The 20,000-nt window shown below is 37.1% G+C and overlaps 2 protein-coding genes across 5 annotated transcripts in view; both read right to left on the reverse strand.

The window, feature by feature from the left end:
• The window catches only part of LOC135221901 (probable G-protein coupled receptor CG31760), a 979,933-nt gene that overhangs the window by 530,357 nt on the left and 429,576 nt on the right, over window positions 1-20,000 (reverse strand). For 3 of the 4 annotated variants that reach the window (XM_064259884.1, XM_064259882.1, XM_064259883.1), the window contains one exon: window positions 1,706-1,811. The exons of the other annotated variant lie outside the window; for it this stretch is intronic. The gene's annotated coding sequence lies outside the window, so the exon portion shown is untranslated. The remainder of the gene's footprint in view (window positions 1-1,705; window positions 1,812-20,000) is intronic. 4 annotated transcript variants of the gene reach the window in all.
• Window positions 12,592-20,000, reverse strand: part of LOC135222457 (uncharacterized protein DDB_G0271670-like) — a 44,300-nt gene continuing 36,891 nt past the window's right edge. The window contains exons 3-4 of the mRNA XM_064260543.1: window positions 14,807-15,012; window positions 12,592-12,737 (exon numbers count right to left, since the gene is read on the reverse strand). Coding sequence (XP_064116613.1) covers window positions 12,592-12,737; window positions 14,807-15,012 — 352 coding nt within the window. The remainder of the gene's footprint in view (window positions 12,738-14,806; window positions 15,013-20,000) is intronic.

A 20,000-nucleotide genomic window follows, 5' to 3' on the forward strand; every position in this document is an offset into this window, starting at 1 on the left:
AAAAAACACGCACATCGACGAATAAAATGTTACAAAATAAAAATTCTACTGTATTTAGCTGAACATCCTGCTTTTCAGCTTCAAGAATAATTATTTACTATTGAAGGGTGTTAAGACGTTGCAAACCTTGGCCAAGGGACTTGCAGAATTACCTAAATATTCCATATACTTTATTCTGTCTTAAACATCAGGAAGTATTCATTGTCTTTCAATAAACATCAATGACATTTACTATAATCGAAGAGCTAACAAAATCCTGCGAGCAGATCCAGATTGCGACCCATACCGAAATGCAATCAACTGGTCTCTGGAACACAATGAATCGTAAAAAGATCGTAAACGGCCGTTCATTAGCTTTCGTGTAATCCTGAAAACTGACAGGCATAGACAAACAGACAGACGGAATGGAACAAAGCACAGCGTCCCTGGTGGGCATGATGAATGAAGTTACAATTTACGAATACATTGTACTACATGCATTTTCATAATACTTTATATATGCAGACTGGCAAAATGAGAGAGAGAGAGAGAGAGAGAGAGAGAGAGAGAGAGAGAGAGAGAGAGAGAGAGAGAGAGACTTTAGTATACAAAAGGAGAGGGAGAATTTGAAAAAGAGGGATAATATACTTCGCATCCTCGTCCCCCAAAATTTCCGCAATTCATGCAAAATAGACCCAAGAAGAAGAAGAGGAAGAAGAAGAAGAAGAAGAAAAAAAACATTACAACTGCGACACGCGAGCATTCAAAATATCCTCCGTACATTTGGAATTAAAATAAATTCCTCCTGCACCGAGACGGGAAATAAGGAATTTTCCAAAACCCTGTTTGCCAAGGCAGCACAAAGCAAAAAGAGGATAATGCATTCACTACATTATCATCCTCTTCCCTACTCCTCAGTCACCCTCGCCCCCATCCCGTCCCCCACCCCCTCCATGACTATAGGATAATCCTGGTACAGTGTCTCAGTGATGACTCGCCTGCTTAAAGAGATGTTTGAGAGGCAAGAACCCAAGGACCTGTTATGAAAAAACAACACGTTCGAGTTGTTTGTCGGTCTAAGGAAGTGTTGTTCTAAAAGTGGAGCAACACCAGATTACTGGATCACAACTTTAACACTATATAGATATATATGAGAGAAAAACGAACGATTCTGGATTCTGGTCAGTATAGAATATTTGTAGGGAAAAGCCTTCTTTTGGTAAACCATGCTTCCAATCTGTCAATGCCTATAGGATGCCCTCTTTAATATTTACGGATTAACACACACACGTACGCGCATAATATACATACACACATATATATATATATATATATATATATATATATATATATATATATATATATATATATATATATATATATATATGCGTGTTTGTGTTCGAAAGCCTAGAAAAAACTTGATTTTTCATTAAAAATAAAACAAATAGACAGTTAATCTGTATGCCCTTACATAGTTTAAGAATACAAAAGGAGAGTCATACATTATTTTTAAGCCCAATACAGCAAACAATCCAAGTGGTGTTCCGCACCTAGAAAAACCTAGCTTCCACTCACAAGGCACAAAGACAAGTAGTACATAACATTTACGACCTCCGTAAAACCGAAAAGATTAAGTATTCTAGACACATCATCCAACGAACGCCAAGCAATACTAATTTCTTTTTAACCCCATTACTCCAGGGGCCATTATCAAAAAGGTACTCACCACACTGAGCAGCTGTCAATCCTAGGTCAAGATGTGGGTGTCAATCAGCAGTGGCACCATCCCTGGCACCCAAACACACGGGACTTTTGGCACTCCTCCTCTTCCCCTGAAATAGGAACCAAGACATTTAGTGCCTCGGGAGTAAAACACCTGCCTTTATGTGAAAAATAAATAGATTTCCTTTTTCTTTTACTTTTTAGGTTGCATTAAGAAATAAGTAAAGTTTATGGAAATTGTAAAAGATTTTACAAGGAAAAAAAATCTTTTTCATGAACCTCCTTTACGGGGATGCCTCAACAAACAAGTGTCGTTAGTCATCCTTTAAATAATACACAAATAAAAGAAAAAAATACTTTACAATTTCAGAGACACAAAAAATATCTTATAAACGACTGTCTAAATCTTCACCAAATTCCTGCTCCAGTCATCTCAGACACCCCGCTAGTTCCTATTCGGAAATCTTTAGATGTTTTCCATTCAATTTATGAATATGTTTTGCTCCCGTTTTCTTCCAGTGCTCTTACATAGTAATTTACATTGACCCATCTTTTACACTGAACCTTTCAATCTCACTACTCACTTCTTCTAGATTTCAAAAACTGGTACTGGATTATCTTCATATAAAATCCCGCTGACATATTGTCAGGTTACCCAGGTTTTTATGGTCTTGGTCAACTAACTTTCTATTATTTCTCCATAATATGAATTTACGGCCCTTAATTTGAGATATTGTACCGTACAAACGTGCCTGATATATATATATATATATATATATATATATATATATATATATATATATATATATATATATATATATATATATATATATACATACATGTATATATACGCGTGTGTTCCTCTGTCTGTGTGTAGTGAGTTGCGATATATCTGGTTATTTGGGTGCTATATGTTTTAGCTTTAATCCTTTCAGGAATTTTACTAACTGTGAGACAATTTCTATTTATTTCATGTTGAAACTAACCTTGAAGTTTCCCTCAAATTTCATCGTAGTCAATTGCCATTTACCACCCAGTCAACTTTCAACTGATACCCCATGAAAGTCGAAATTTTTTCTTTATTTTTTCTACCCTACGTAATTGTCTTTTGTGATCTTTTGTAACTTATTCCCCCTCAAAACTCCTAGCTTTGTTAAAAGTAACGATAGTTAATGATTCACAGTGGAAGCTCGGTAAAATTCAGTGTCCAATATCAACCTGTAAATCTTGCATTCGAATCTTCGTAATAATTCTCAAAACTCAGCACCAGATGACGGCAAAGACTACGTCCTAGGCTGGTTGGTAATCTGCAAAGAAGTGCAAAGTACGCAGGAAAGTCTCTGGACAGATTACGCTACTAAGTCCTCGGTAAGTTTGTTTTATTCAGCAGCTTTTCCATCGACCCAACTTAAAGTCCCAGAGCTCCTTTTAATCTTCTGGACATATCCATTAATGGCTGAAGAGAAACTTTTCTTTGAGAGTGGCTTTATTATTCATATTGTGGACAAGTGATATATTTCAGATGTTATACAGCAGCAATATCAATTAAAGCTTTTCCCTTTCGGGAGGCACACTTAAGTCTTCAACTTTCTCTTTTAGCAAACACTCTCAGAGTCTGCATTTTCTCTTCACTACGCCGTCAGTACTGCATCATCTGCAAGGATCGACCATTACTTCTTCAGGTTATTTCCTTTACTACTGAATTTCGCACTTCCTACATCCGTATTCCTAGTTCCATATTCATAGTTTAGGGTAATTCCGGGATAGATGGCTATGCGGGAGAGATGGCCCATTGATATAATTCCTACATTATTCACCAGATGGATCTGCCGCTCTCTCAGTAGTGAGGGCACTGTTGACATGGATGGTTGATGTCGAAAAACCATAAAAAAACATCGCAATTGAGTATTTTAGATAAAATCTGTTTTCTTTCTGTGAATAATTTTTATTGTCATTGTACAAAGGCTAAAAGATTATATATTTTAGTGAGCTTGACCTCTGAAACATATAATAAGCAAGTTGGTGTTCTCTGTACATACCTGCCTCATATGAAGTGGTACAAAGTCAAACATCGTTGTTTGTGTGCTATGGCCATCTCTCCCTTAAAAATGGGAGAGATGGCCATCCTCGAAGAGTTATTTTTGTAGCAAAATGCAGTTATGTGTTTCCTTTTTTTTCAGATGCCAAATAAGTACATATCAAAGTCTGGTAGAACTCGTGGGAAATGGAGTGAGATGGGGCTGCAAAATGCTATTGAAGCCACCAAAAAGGGTACATCTTTGCGTCAAGCATCAAAGTTATTTAGTATACCACGAAAGACACTGGAACGAAGATTGAAAACTGGCAATGCAGCAAAAGGATCGATGGGACCAAGTTGTTCACTAGGCTTGGATAATGAAGAGAGGCTTGTGAGGCACGTTAAAAAAATGAAAAAGCATGGTTTTTCCTTAACTCGAGATGATCTTAGAACCATAGCCTTTGATTTTGCGGAGCGGCTGGGACTGAAACAGAAATTCAACAAAGAAAAAGGAAAAGCAGGCTATGACTGGTTACAGCTATTTCTGTCCAGACATCAGGATCTTTCCCTTCGTAAGTCTAAACCAAAGAGGACGTCACGTCTCTCATCAAGTAGCAGCTCTGAGGAAGATGTCGAGATTCAAGATGAGTCAAGTGATGAACCTGATATTCTCACTAATGAGTGGGTGGGATGTGGTGAAGATTATGACCATACAACTAAGAAAGTGGACTGGATCCAGTGTGTTCGCTGCAAACAATGGCTTCATGAAACATGCACATACTATACTGATGTGTGTCAGTCATGTGGCCAAATCATAACTAAAAATCAAAATTAAATTTAAAAACTAAATTTTCATTCTTTGTTTTGTTTAAGTTTGTTCGGTTTGATACTTTTCCATTTGCTCTTAATTATGTTTTCACTGAATTATGCAAACACTGATGTGCTCTATTATAAGGACTACAGTTCTATTTTCATTTTTGTTCTGTCTAAGTAGGCCTACATCTGCTTTAATTTATATCATGCAATAAGGATACAACTGGCATTAAAGTACTTTTTAAAAGTCATAAGTCTATTTATACTGTATATCCCCTTAATTATCATGTTTATATTTAGACGTTTGCCATCTAACTTAAAATAATGGTGTGGCCAACTATCCCACAAATCTGTAGCCATCTCTCCCGGACACCTCGGGACAGATGGCCCACGAACAGATTTTAAAAATTAAGTATTATGGTTACTCAGTGACATATCTATAGGTTACCATTTATGCTATGGCAAGCTTATGCGTTGAAGAAACGGCTGTGATTTTGTTTTGGAAATATTGACAGAAAAAATAGTACTTTGGGGGGTTGAAAAAACTATGTCCATCTATCCCGGACTTACCCTACTTTTGTAGCAAATAAGTGTTTTAGTCATCTGTCTTACTTTCTCAGTTTAAATCCTACCATACACACTTTCTACTGCACTTGATAACATTGTGGTCCTATAGCTGTGAAATTTACTTATACGATTTGTACCTATATACCGTAAGATCATTATCCATACCATCCATTCTATGGAACCTTTTCTACATTCAGACTTTATACGGGCTGCTCTACGAGCAAGAGCCCGTGCTGGCACAAGGCCAGCTTAATCTCAAACAACATTCAGACTTGCTTGACTATAACCTTGGTCGCCAACTCATCAGCTAACCTCAGCATCTCAATTGTACCCAAATGAAATCTGGCTTTCTATTCCTCAGCCTCGTAGTTTTTCCCCTGGCGCCCTTACTACTTAATTCCACAAGCATTCTCCAAATAATCAACTCACATATTTAGCGATACATTTATTCCAGAAGTTTATCTTCATTTAAACTATTTATTCTGACCTCCATTTATTCATTAACTTTACTCTCTGCGTTTACTTCCCCGCAGCACAATTTATTCTTGTTAAGTTCTTGCTGGCCTCTCTTTCCCTTTACTCACATACATAAATATAGGTGTGTGGGCGAACTTGTAGTGAGTTTCCTTACTTTCTCATAATTTCTGGTAAGTTCTATAATAAATTGAATTTGGAATTTAGACCAAAGGCCAAGCACTGAGACCTATGAGGCCATTCAACAGTGAAATGGAAACTGACAGTAAAACGGTTGATAGATGTAACAGGAGGAAAACTCGCAGTTGTACTATGAAGCAATTGCTAGGAGAGGGAGGAAAGTAAGATGAAAGAAAGAGAATATGAAAGGAGGTACAGTAAAAGGAACGAGAGGGGTCGCAGCTAGGGGCCAAGGGTACGCTACTAAGGTGATGCCTACAGTGCACCGCATGAGGTGCACTGATGGCACTAGCCCCCTACGGGAGTTCTCGAATAAGGGAATTTGAATACGGAATAAAAAAAGGAAAATCTCCTCTATTCGTCTCACACTTATGCACAGGGGAACTTTCTTCCCACACATAACCATTCATGTAACTGTTTTCTGAATCCCGTGTCTTACCGTGTAACAGTTTCTGATACATAAAACAATAGATAAATAGTATTCCTAATCTCATTGAATATTAACAGAAGTTCGCACACTTATAATCATTTTCTTCGATAATAACACTTAAACCTTTGTCACCTAAGATGACTGTATTCTGAAATCAATAACACCCGCGCCATGCCAGGGTATGTGGGAGGCTCTTAACCTTAATGGGGATTTCCGATATATAATAATAATAATAAAATAATAATAATAATAATAATAATAATAATAATAATAATAATTTGTCTCGATTCCTGATAGGTTTTTGGTTAACTCGCGTAGGAACTCGATGTATGCCTCACACAAGTGAAATTTATTTCATAAACCCTAATGTCTCATGGATTTGTTAGTATGTATTTCAATACTAGAAAAAATAAAGCTTCAAGAACGAAAGACTAAGTTATAATATCATGATGACAAAAAGTGATCTTTATAAAGGTAAGAAAGATGGAAAAACTGAAGTCAAAATAAAGAGAGAGAGAAAGCAAGAAGTGAAATGAGAACTGGGATAGCAATTACCCTAAGCAGCTTTCCCTTCCCCAAGATGACGCTTTTCCGCAAAATTTGCTGCCTCTTTAATAACGGGGACGACGACAGCATTTCAAGCTCAACGAACAGCCTCTTTCGGTATACAAACGAAATATATGCACGTGCCGGAGGCCTCATTTTTCTTGCTCTCACACCCGAGGCCGAAAATGTTTTGCAAGTTACTTGAATGGGACTGGCCATTTCACGTTTTCTTATTACATTTTCAAAGGTCATATGATCTGCTTGCTATTCATTGCGTATGCATTTTGGATATTGACGTTCTATATCAAGATGAATTACATTCACAAACAAAGCACACACACACACACACACACACACACACACACACACACATATATATATATATATATATATATATAATATATATATATACGTAATAAACATACATACGCATATATATAAGTTATTCTCACATTACAGTGATTCATATACATACATCGAGCTACAAATGTCCTTTAATATCTAATTCACTCAACTTCGGAATTAGATATTAAAGAACATTTGTAGCTCAATGTATATATACGTATATATATTCACATACATTATTGTGTTGTATGAATGCTAAAAAAAATCCGGTTTGTAACAACCAAGGTGAAGGGAAACCGCTGAATGAACTTATGCCCTGGGTATGTGAATGAAGATACAGGACTTCTACACATCAAAGACTTCAAGATCAAGGCAAAGATGGTTAATCAAAATTAATGGGAGTATTTTCGATATTTGCTCATTTCCATGTAAAAGATTTTAAAAATGCCTTGCACAGATGTTGCCAGTTTTAAATATTATCATAACAGCGAAAAAGCAAATTAAAATCTCGAAGTAATTGAGGCCCGAGTTAAGGTAAAAGAATGGTACATTCATGTTACTAATAGTCCATTATTTTTGTCATTCATACTCTTCTAAATTATTAAATAAATAAGCCTCAGATTCCACGCTTATTAAAAGTTCAGTAATATACAATCCTCTTCCATGTGGAATATATGTAGGATTACATGACGTCCAACATGGATTACATAACACAAGATAGACTTGACCCACGAATCTTTTCCAAGGTTCTCCCCGAACGTCCTTCAACTTAGAGTTCGCGCTATCAGCCAGGGGATATGTGTCACGGGAAGAAAAATATACGAAATGGCACTCTCTCTTTGCACTCAACAGTGGCGCGATGCAATGTGAAGGTATCGTCTCTCTTGTGTGCCGTATGATGCTATTCCTGGAAAGGTGGTCCGTCAGAGAAACGACGCTTATAAAAAGGCACAGACATTTGAAAATAGATAAGATGTATCTTCAAAAGCATTCAGTCCAACAGCAACAGACGTTTGGAAATCTAGGATGTTGTTTTTACTTAAAATTTAAATTATTTTGATCTCGTTGATTTCATTTCAATATTTTACTATATAAAACGCGAGAAAATGTGGAGAGGCTGCACGGCACTAGAAACCTAACTAACTTATCAGCTCTATGAAATTGTTTGGACTTTCAGTTACTACAGATGAGGCCTGGAGTCACAAAAGCTTGGTCGTCAACTACTCTTTGCAGTTTGCTGCTTTTAACAACTGTGACTGGAATCAAGTACATATATATTCCAATAACTCAACAGTGTTATTATGTTTACTGACTCACAGGAAATGTCTACATTATATGTATAAGTACTTACTTCATAATAAATCTAAGTAATATTAGATAGTTTTATGTTAATTTAATTCCCATAAAATATTCATCTAATCTGTTTACATATACATAAGTCCATGTATGTTTGAGTAAACAGGCAAGACACTCGATTATCAGTATTTTGAAAAATACACCAAACAAACATTCACAAAAGTTCAAATGTCTCCTACACACCTTCAAGATCAAAGGTATCTTCCTATATAAGGCTTCCTATTTCACATTTTCGTGGGAAACAATGGATCAAGAAACTATCAATACTTGTCTGGAAATACCTGTGGATACTGAACACCGTGAGTCTAGAGAAAGGAATTTTTGAGGGTTAATATTTCGGTTGGCCAAAACCAAATATCAAGAAAACCTAACACTCCATTGGACCCATCAGTTTCAGAGATAAATTTCTAAGCATTCTTTCAGAAAAACTTCTTCCACGATTTTAGCTGACGAAATACAACAGTCCTGAAAGACCTAGAGAGAAGTTGACACCTTCCTTCACACAGGCCATATAACAAGACCAATAGAATGATGACAACATTAGTTACACGATCCTGCTCTGCCTACAAACGGGCAATGTCTCCCGTTACGCGTGGTATACTGTTGTAACTTCAATGACTACCGCACTCTACTTGTTTTTATCCTAAGCCTAAGGTACTTTTCCATTTTTGGGGTTTGTTCTCTCCAGATAGCTTGTACCCAGTCTTTATTCCTCCTAAACACGCTTTCCCATATAATCAAGAGGACTGCTGTGGCCGCCGCTAACCGCCGAACAAAAGGCAATTCAAATTCCCTCCTGAATAATAGCCTTACCTTTATCAATCTTATATTTCTGCGGCTTCTTTGGCGGGAGACAGGTCTAATATCTGAGCACGACAGGAACTGATATTTCCACGAAATAAAAGCGTATCTAAAGCGAAAGTTGTTGTGTGATTTTCCATACCTATATAACAACTTAGAATGTGTTCTTGTGGTTCTTTTGTCTTATTTTCCCTGTGGAATCAATCTGTGTATAAATTATCAAGAACGTCTTTAGAAAGTCAATAGAATGAAGAGTTACATCTCTGTAAACATTTTGATATTTTTAATTTTCTTGGTCACTGAGGGAGATATACGTGTTACTTTTGGTCAAACCGTAAATATGCTCAACTTTTGAACAAACAAGAACGTTTTTAAGCACTGTGGACGTAGATAATCCTATCGTGGTTTTGTTAATTACCAGCCAAAGATAAGACTTTTTTCACGGGCATTAAGCTGATAACAACACGATGTTCCAGGTTGAGACCTGAATATCAGACCTCAGAACACTACAAAGTATAGTTTACGTTATTTGAAATCATTATAATGGTCAGTATAATAGGAGTAATTAGTGCCTACAAGGACATAACAACCTAACATCCACAAACACTAAAAAGTTCACTTTATTCTGACATGGGGATAAAATGTCCTCAAGCCATGAAGAGCTAAGCTAACAAAAAAAAAGTAAACTAGAGACAAACCGTCTTTGTAAATGACACAGTTATAACTAAAACTAAAATTCACAATATCCTTTATGTAAGAACTTGCAGGGGGAGGGGCCAGTGTTATCATTGTACCTCACGTGATACACTTTAGACATGACAAGGGTATTTGCAGTGTACCTTCAACCCCTAACTATACCCACTTTTTATCTTTTAACTTTCCATCCATTCCCCTTTCCTTCCTTCAAACTTTTTGGTGCCGATCAACCTCTCTAACTACTACTTCTCAGTTCAACTACGGAGTTTTCTCCCAGTTCGGAATGGAATGAGGGTCGTTCAGTGCTACAGTGGAATTATTGAATGAAGTTATTAAAGACAGAAAAAATCACTTAATAAACATCTCATCATACAAAAATAATATACAATTCGGTTACAGTTTATAGATTTTAGGCATACAGGTCAAGCACAGGGGCTACTAAGGACCTTCGGCGCTTGGAATCTAACATTAATTTACCTAAAATTCATCAAAACTATTTTAGATAAAAATATAAAATAAAATTAGTCTTTAGTAAGAATTAAATTTAGAAAATTCTGAAAGAAATGTTATTTTTCTAAACAGCATTAGTTTACTGATATCACAACTATTATCGAGTACCTCGCTTATGGACCTGCCATAGAGTGAATGAGCTATCCTATCTTGGGTCAAAAATGGGCAATGAATAAATAAATGCTTCTGTTGAAAACTTCTCGACAGGAACTGCAGATTAAAGGCTGTCTCCCTCTCCACGGTGCATAAAATATCTATGTGTAGCATGTGTACGAGTATGTCCTATACGCAGCCCTGATAAAATAATGCTATTCCTCTGATTAGGATGAGCTGACGACTGCCATCTCTTAACTGAAGGTCGAAAGGCCTTCAGTTTCATGTTAGCAATCATGTGATCCACTTAATTTACTTTGCTTAAAATCAGAAAATGGGAGGTTTATGAGTGCTTGATTATGAATTCTTATCATTTCTTTAGCTGCCTTATCTGCTCTCTCTTTCCCATCCATACCCTTATGCGCAGGTACCCAACAAAAGCTCACCCTGATAGGCTTGTGGAAGTACAGGAGGGCCAGCCATTCCTGTACTTCTTGTATTGGGTGGTGGAAGGGAATCAACTGTTTCAATGACGATAAAAGACTACTCGAGTCTGAATGTATGATAAAACTTTCGTTATTATTTCCTTTATTAAATGTATATTTAACAGCTTCAAGAACGGCGTGTAAGTTCAGCTGTGAATGTCGAGCAGGGAGCAGGACGGGGCTAATTTCTTTCCTCCCACAACTGGGCACATTTCAAAAGGTGATTTGCACCAAAGTAGAGATTTAGGGTACGTAACCTGTGCTTTTGGTGTTATCTCTATGACAACATCTCTACTTCCTTTTCAAAGTTTTACCTTTAGAGGTCTGGGTAGTCGCCGTCTGTTTGCTGCACGATCTACCTAGGCTTTCACATACTTATAATTTGGATTTGTTGTTAGAGGTTAAGGATTTGGATGTGCATCTCAAGTTTAGTTCTTCCCTGTGGATTGAAAGAGGGGGTAAACCCGAGTCTACATATATACTGGCTACAAATGAAATGCTGTATGACCCTATACATATTTGTAATGCCAAGTTATGTACTACATCTCTTTCTTTTTTTTCTAAGTTAGTTTTACGAGGAGATCCATGAATTTTGTAGGCACAATCCATCTGCCATAAGCATATAGCTACATAAAGTTTAAGCAGAGTTTTTTTCGGTCTGCACTCTTATATATAACACCTTCAATATATTCAGTGAGCATTTAACTCTGTTGGTGAGGTCAATTATATGAGGACCAAAGGCAAGTTTCTTAACAAATATCACCCCCAAGAAATTCGACTTCATCTCCATATGGTAAGATATTGTCTTTTAAGAAAAAGGTTGGTACTTCCTCTCATTTCCTATTTCGTGTGAATCAGATGGTTTTAGTTTTATGAGGTGAAAACATAAATCTTCTTGCATCTGCCTACTTTTATTACAATCTGAACCTTCCTGCGGGCTACTGCAGTAGATCCATTCCTGTGTATGGCGAAGTCATCTACAAATAATGATCTCTCGACCCAAGTTGGTAGGTGATCCACCAGACTATTGATCGCTATCACAAATATGGTAACACACTGCGTGCTAGCTTGAGGGATACCTTCTTGTATATAGGAAGAGGAAAATGCAAATCCAATGCAAACTTTTAGGTTTGCGATCTAATAGAAAATCCTTAATGAAATAATACATATTGCCTCCAATGCCTCCAAGTAGCCAACTGCTTCAGAATGCCATCCCTCTAAGTGGAACAGTAAGATTTCTCCATGGGAAAAAAGAATCCAACGAATTGTTTCTGGATGGCAAAATCATTTTGGATCTCCCTTGATAGCATTAACAGTGGATCTATAGTGTTTATATTGTTTCTGAATCTGAATTGCCTATTGGATAATTTATTTTCTAAATATCAGATAGCTTAAATACAGAGCTTGTAAGAGCTATAGGCCTGTAACTCAGTGTTAGTCCTGGCTTCTTGCCAAGCTTAAGACTTGCAACTACAACTGACATCTTCCAAGGCTTCGAAGAGGTATGGAATTTCCAAAGATCATTGAGGGTATCTAAGAGGAAGCCTCTAATGGTATCCAGAAGGTGTTTTAACATTTCACACCCAATACCATCCTTCCCCAGGAAACGTTGATGATGAGTTGGATAAATCATTCAGCGTCTCGTCCATGGCGAAAGGAATATTGAAAGCCTCTGTATTATATCGGACTGAGGTGGAATTATTGATGTAGAATTTCGGATTTGCTGAAATTCAGGAGTTAATTAAGTATATCTTCATTTTACCAGACCACTGAGCTGATTAATACCTCTCCTTGGGCTGGCCCGAAGGATCAGATATTTTTTACGTGGCTGGGAACCAATTGGTCACCTAGCAACGGGACCTACATCTTGTTGTGGGATCCGAAACACATTATATCGAGCAATGAATTTCTATCACAAGAAATAAATTCCTCTGATTACGCGTTGGCCGAGCCGACAATCAAACTTCGGACCAGCGGGTTGGTAGCAGAGCGCGAAAACCACTCCTCCAACGAGGAACTTATTCATTTTAACTATGCTAGTTATGATGATAAAACATGGAGGAGCATGAGTGAATTTTCGCTTTCGTTTTCAAGTATCAGGCTGGCCAGCGCAATTAAGCACAACCTAAGCACAAGTAAGGATGTTACAAGGTCATTCATTGTTACAAGGTTATTCATTTTAAGTAAGGATGTTACAAGGTTATTCATTTTAACTATGCTAGTTATGATGATAAAACATGGAGGAGCATGAGTGAATTTTCGCTTTCGTTTTCAAGTATCAGGCTGGCCAGCGCAATTAAGCACAACCTAAGCACAAGTAAGGATGTTACAAGGTCATGATATTAACTGTTGTTAATTCCCGTATAATGGCATAGTATTTCTTTTACATATCCATAATGTTTCTCGTTCTGTCTCAAGTCAGAATTGGTAACTGATTATTTTCAAACATATTTTTCACATTATTTTCTGTTTCAATTTGTGATTCACTTTTGAGCGTTCAGGTTAGTAGTGTACATCTTTGTTATCACACGAGCACGGGTTTGGCATTAGTGGCGTTTTGGGGCATTCAAGCCCAGAGTCTCTGTGTTCAGATGTTCTTCTTTTGCAATTAAGCTCTTAGAAATGAAGAAAAAAAAATTTTAAAATGTGTTGATGCTTAATAACGTCACTAGGTACTTTGCCAACATCTCTGCCACTTCTTTAGGATTAGATATATTTCCAAACCTTTGGAGATGGGAGGACCTTGGAATTTTTTTCAGTGAGTGTTACTCTTTCATATGAACTCCAATCTGCCTCATCTATTTTTCACTTGGGAGGCATGGGGAAAGAGTATGATGAATATATTTCAGATGTATGGGCTGATGGCTACTGCCATATAGGTCCTTACATACTGACCACTGGTATTCTAGTGCAAGAGCCGAGGAACATATAGTTAGATCTATGCCAGAAGAGGAATTACCGTATACATCATACCTTGTTGGTGATCCATTGTTCAATAAAACTATATCGTTACGGTCAAGTAACTTCTCAATAATGTTACCCAATCTATCACATACATTAGACCTGAAAAGGGTATGTTTTGCATTTAAATCACCCATTAATATAAATGGGGGTGGTAATCGGTCAATTAGGTGTTTAAGGTCAGAGATATCCAATTGCCTCTTGTTATCAATTATATAATATAGGTGATGTTCAATCTCGGCCGATGATATAGAGAACACAGAGTGATCTTTTTATCACTGTGGATTTGTACAGCACGAGCCTGAAGCATTGTGTCAAGTTGGATGACGCTGCATTTTTACAGACCTACGGATAATAAAGCCTATGGCTGGTTGTGGAGGAGATCTGTAGAAATTATAATTTAAACCAGGGTCATATGATTTGCCCCCAATTTTTGTTTCTTGGAGACATTTTATATTTCCTTCTGAATCACTGTTTAGAGTCCTTATTTGTTCAGCACTTGAAATAATACCCTGACAGTTTCGCTGTAAGATTTACATTATTAATTTTATTATTTTTAGAGTTTTTGCTTGTTAGATTTCTTTCTTTGGGATGTAGAATTTGTGAATGGTCTATGGATCTGTGGCTTTCTGTTGGTTCCCTTATTATTTTCTCTTTTGATATTAACTTGATATTGAGGATGGATCTCTGCTACTGTACTTTTGTTACTAAATATGCTGGACTCCTGTGGTATCACTGAAGTGCGAGTACAGCTCCCATTAAGTTCAGGATTACCATTATTTTTATTTGGGGTGTTGGAAGATAGAGGAGAGGATAATAGGGTTATCTTACTCTTCCCTACTTTATTTTTGTCAAATCCCTTTTCTTGGAGCAGAGAATCTACTTGTGATGCTTCATATATTGTGGGAGATGATAAAGATATGGGTAGATTTTCTTCACAGACTGGTGACTTATCTACATTAGGAAGTGACTTGCCTCCTTTTAAGGAACGTGCTTTTGCCTTGCCAGACTGAGCACTTGACACAGAGGACTGACCTCTACCACGGGGAATGGAGCAACTGCTATAAAGGAAGATGCTCCTCTACTGACTAGATCCGTTTTGGAAGCTCTTAGCTTGTCCCATTTCTTTTACCATTGGATTTGTGATCCATGTGGCAATTAGCACACTTTGGAGCTACAGAGCATATACCGTGTTCAGGGGCTGAGCAACTGATACAAACTCGAGAGTTTTTACACTCTTGACGAGAGGTCAAAACTGAAGCAGTTAAAACAACGCAAAGACCCCGTACGTCAACAAAGGACCGATTAAAATTCATCCCGCCAATGCCCCCTTATTATAAATACTTATTATAAATACTTGCCCACCTTTGTATTTCAGTAATAATAATAATAATAATAATAATAATAATAATAATAATAATAATAATAATAATAATAATAATAATAATAACAAATGTATGAAACGACGAAATTTAGGAGAAGAATGTACACATGCATAAATCAAATATGTAAGAAATGAACGAAAAAGCGCGTACATACGCGCACGCACACACACACACACACACACACACACACACACACACACACACACACACCGATCCACTAACTGTTAGCAAAGCACACAACGCGGAGCATTATTTACTGATAAAGCTGGTTCTATGAGGCACATTTCTGACAGCTTCCTAATGAAAACCTTCCGTTCTATACCGCCTTGGCTGCTCCAGCGTTATATGCTTGCTCTATTTCCCCCTCGGCTTTATCTCTCTCTCTCTCTCTCTCTCTCTCTCTCTCTCTATCTCGCTACTCTACCATGAAACTCACCGAGTGTACAGATACCTTTATCTTAGATCTCATAAATTTGATCGTAGTGTAACAACTAATACAGCTGCAATTTTGTGCATTGAGGTGGTTATTTTTTCCCAAATGAATTTTTGTGTTTTTCTTTACAAGTGGTAATTCATTCCGTACTCCGGGAAAAAGTATTACACTTCGGACAGATAAGGGATGCACACCAATTTTTATGTAATGTCCTATTATGCCTCCCACAGGCGCTGGTAAAACTCCAACCACCTACCCGTCCCTTTAACACAGCACAATATCTGAACCATTTGGAAAAAAGGAAAACACTGACTTGTGCGAAACAAGAGACTTGTGATTTCCGAACCAAACTACTTTACGATCGCCACAAGTGCGACTTCACGTAGAAAATAACCTGTCTCTAGGCACACTTGCTTTTGCTGCTATCATTACTCCCAATTTATCTAGATATATCTCATAAGATTAATAAACACCTTGCATTTACAAGAAACCGCAAATATCCAGGCACTATTCAGCATATCCGTATTGAATTTAATATAAATAAGAAATAAATAAAAAGATGCCCCCTCAAGTACGTTTCCAAACACACTGTCCCTGCCGTTCACACTTTTTCCAGCTTCCAACCATGACCGTTAGTCTGCAGCTGAAATTTTTAAACATCTTTCTTTGTTTCGCTCAGGGAAATGGAATGTTAAAGTGAGTGATTGCTCACGCTTTGTAGACAACATTAGATCGCCGTGGAGAGATAATTGGCTAAATATCTCATTCTCCAAAAAATTGTCATAAAATCGAACGTTACTACAGGTATTAAAGATCTGCCTGTTCAATATCTCGATTAAATGGCTTACCTGTCCTCATTTTTTAACTTCCAAAAACTTCACATGGTCCTCATGGCTTAGAACTTCCTGTGCTTCTCATGGAATTTAATGAGATATCCCAGTCTTTTTGTAGAAAAAGACATTACCTTTTATCATCTTTTTAACATAATTTCCAGATAATTTGTCAACAATGACCCCTTAACCGTTTTTGTGTGAAAAGCACAGATGTTCCTCAATCCGAGACAACCAGGAAGTGGCCATCGAACTCTGTTATGGAAAGTAGATTACTGGTTCGTAAACGTTTTATCTACTACGCTATTTTCACTAGCATTTATCTGGTTATGTCTCAGCCGCAGTGGAAGTTTATCTTAACCATTTTTAAGAAATGAATGGCTACCTGTTTCTATATTTGCAACCAATAAATAGAATACATGTAAGTTTCAATTCCCAGGCCTATTGAGGGTATCCGTTGGTTACAGACTTTAAATTACTCCAACAACTGCAAATATACATGAGCAACTTGCAACACACAATAGGATGTCAAAAACTATTTGACGTTTTAGATCTTCCGTTGGTCCGAAAAAGCATTTTTACAATGATAAAAAAAAAATCACAAAAAGCATATGCCTATGAGACCCTGGGATGAAATATGTACGGTCGACCCATTAGGATGGACAGACTAGAACTCTTTTCAAACAACACTGAATAAGTAAAAGCTCTGAGCACTTACTACGATGGATGGCCGAGTGACGATTCTACTTAAAATAACATTCTTTTTTTCAAGGAAATGCGGTTTACTCCAAAAATCCAACCACTTGCCGAAGGATTACACTTCTATATTACGGTAACCCCTACATATACAACTTACAAAGCAAAGATCCGCTTAACTGTAAACTGATATGCATTTGAAGGGGAGGGGGAGCGGGGGGAAAGAACGCACATAACCTCGTGGATAAACTTCACCTTTAACTAAGTGGGTGAAGTGAAAACCTTTATGAAGTTCAAAATACATCCATCCGCATTATAACAATCTAATTAAATAAGAAAGGCCTCAGATTTGTAAGATTTTATGTATTGCTAAAATATACACAATTATATATTATTATATATTTCTATGCAAAAAAACAAAGACTTTCGAACACCTGAACGGTGTTCCTCATCAGTGTAGACCCTCTCACTTTACATTTTAACGTCAACAATGACGAGGTCTTCGAAAGTCTTTGGTTTTTTTTTCCATAGAAATATATTCTAATATATAATTGTGGTTTTTAACAATTTGTTCTTCACGAAACTGTGTATTTCTCAACATTTTACGTATTGTTAATATAAGGTTTTATATCACGATTTGTTTGTACTTCATTCTGGTCACGTTTCATGAACAGGTAATAGTTATGATCACAAACATAACTACTAGCGTAAGAAAAATAATAACAATAATAATAATATTTTGGAAAAAAACACTGTTTTAAACAAATTCTGTTGAATAAAATGGCAGAATTCAGCGAATTGACATTGACCTCGCTTATGGAATGATACCAACACCGACGATGACCCCTGCTTGACCTGGACCTGAGGAACGCCTTTCCATACTCCAGTATTCTGATAATACCAGTTTTTTACTAATAAATCCTGTTCTAAATAGAATACCACTTTCAGCATTATTCCCAATATGAATATTGGCCAATTATTAAGAAGTATCGCTGAGCCAGAAAAAGCGAGTTATAAGATAAAGAGGAAAGATTAATATATAGCATTAATTCGCTGAATTCTACCATTTTATTCAACAGAATAATAATAATAATAATAATAATAATAATAATAATAATAATAATAATAATAATAACCGACATTTTAATTCACATCAGCATCTAATGGGCTTTCACCGTCGACCGAATCGTTATCAAGCACTGGCTGAAAGCAGCTCCTCTCGCGCGATTCTTCATTTTAATGGCATCATACATCTTCGTCTGTGACTCTGACGCGGCATCGCGCTCTCTCTGTTGGGAGACGAGGTCGACCCTGAGGATTAATTACCGGAGGCACTGGAAGCCTATCTCGTTTCAGGCGACCCATTCACAGATAGGGCACAAAATGTCTGCGAAGAGGATTTAATTAGGCTAATATTCAGGAAAAGTCAAGAGAACAGGAATTAATTAGGCAAAATATGAACTTGAGCTTATTAGGTAAGACACACCGAGACTCTTTTCGAAAGTCTGTCCATTTCTCTGTAGTCAAGGAAATCTTTCATGCAGTGTGAAGGTTACGGAACAATATTTCAATCCCGCTAAGTTCCCGAAGAAAAATTAATAGAGAGAGAAAAGAGAGAAAGAGAGGGGGGTGGAGAGAGGCGGTGACAGGATGGCGGAATATCCCAGTCCTGCCAAATTCCCAAAGCAGAATTAATACCGCGAGAGAGAGAGAGAGAGAGAGAGAGAGAGAGAGAGAGAGAGAGAGCTTTAATGCTAATGCGGAAGAGCGCACAATAATTAAGAGTGAGCCTTTTATGTTATTGTTATACGAAAGCTCAAATGTGACTCATGAGAATATGCCCATAAAGCAGCAAAGTGCACTAAAATAAACAAAAGAACGGGAAGGGAATGGGAGACAAAGCCCCACATAAATCAATAAGAAGCGGAACCGAAGCAAAGAAAATAAACAAGTTTGCCAGGTGTTCGAAAGGGATGTCATAGGGAAAATCTCTCTCATTTATGAGCTCCTTGCAAAGTATACATTACTTTTGAAAGAATAGAAATGCCGATATAAAAATTCCATCTTATAATTCATATCAAACAACTAGAATTTAATTTTCTTTTAATCTTTACAAAAATTACTCAAAGAATATAGCCATCTCTTCATGAAACATTCGCGTCTTTCTGTGTGAATGTTTTTAATATACCTTTATGTACATAACCGACCTATAAATTAACTACACAAGATTTTGAGTTAAATCACAGCACGATGTACATTATTTCCCAACATTCAAAATGGCCCCAGAACCTATACTTATGAATGTGAATCACTATTATGAAGGCAACATCATTTCTAGGAAAAGGAGTGGGCGAAAATGGTCGCCAAAACACGACCCGATATAGCCTTCTCGAGAGGATACAGAAAATGCGACAAACCTTTTCAGTGTTAACTGAATGAATTTGAACAAATTGTCAATTTGAATAAAAACACCACAAAGTAAAGGTGGAAGATGAGGAGGAAAAGAGAGAGCCAGAGAGAGAGAGAAGTTTTCATGCTAAAGGAAAGAGCATCGGCGAAACCAGAGGATATAAGGAAGGTGGGTCATTGCTGGCGCTTCGCCAACTCTGCCAGCGAAGCTTGTTTTGGAAGCTTGGCGACGTTCTCCTTGTACAGAAACTCGTGCAATAAAGGTAACCTTC

Source organism: Macrobrachium nipponense, chromosome 3 (genome assembly GCF_015104395.2).
Source record: "Macrobrachium nipponense isolate FS-2020 chromosome 3, ASM1510439v2, whole genome shotgun sequence".
Lineage (NCBI taxonomy): Eukaryota > Metazoa > Arthropoda > Malacostraca > Decapoda > Palaemonidae > Macrobrachium > Macrobrachium nipponense.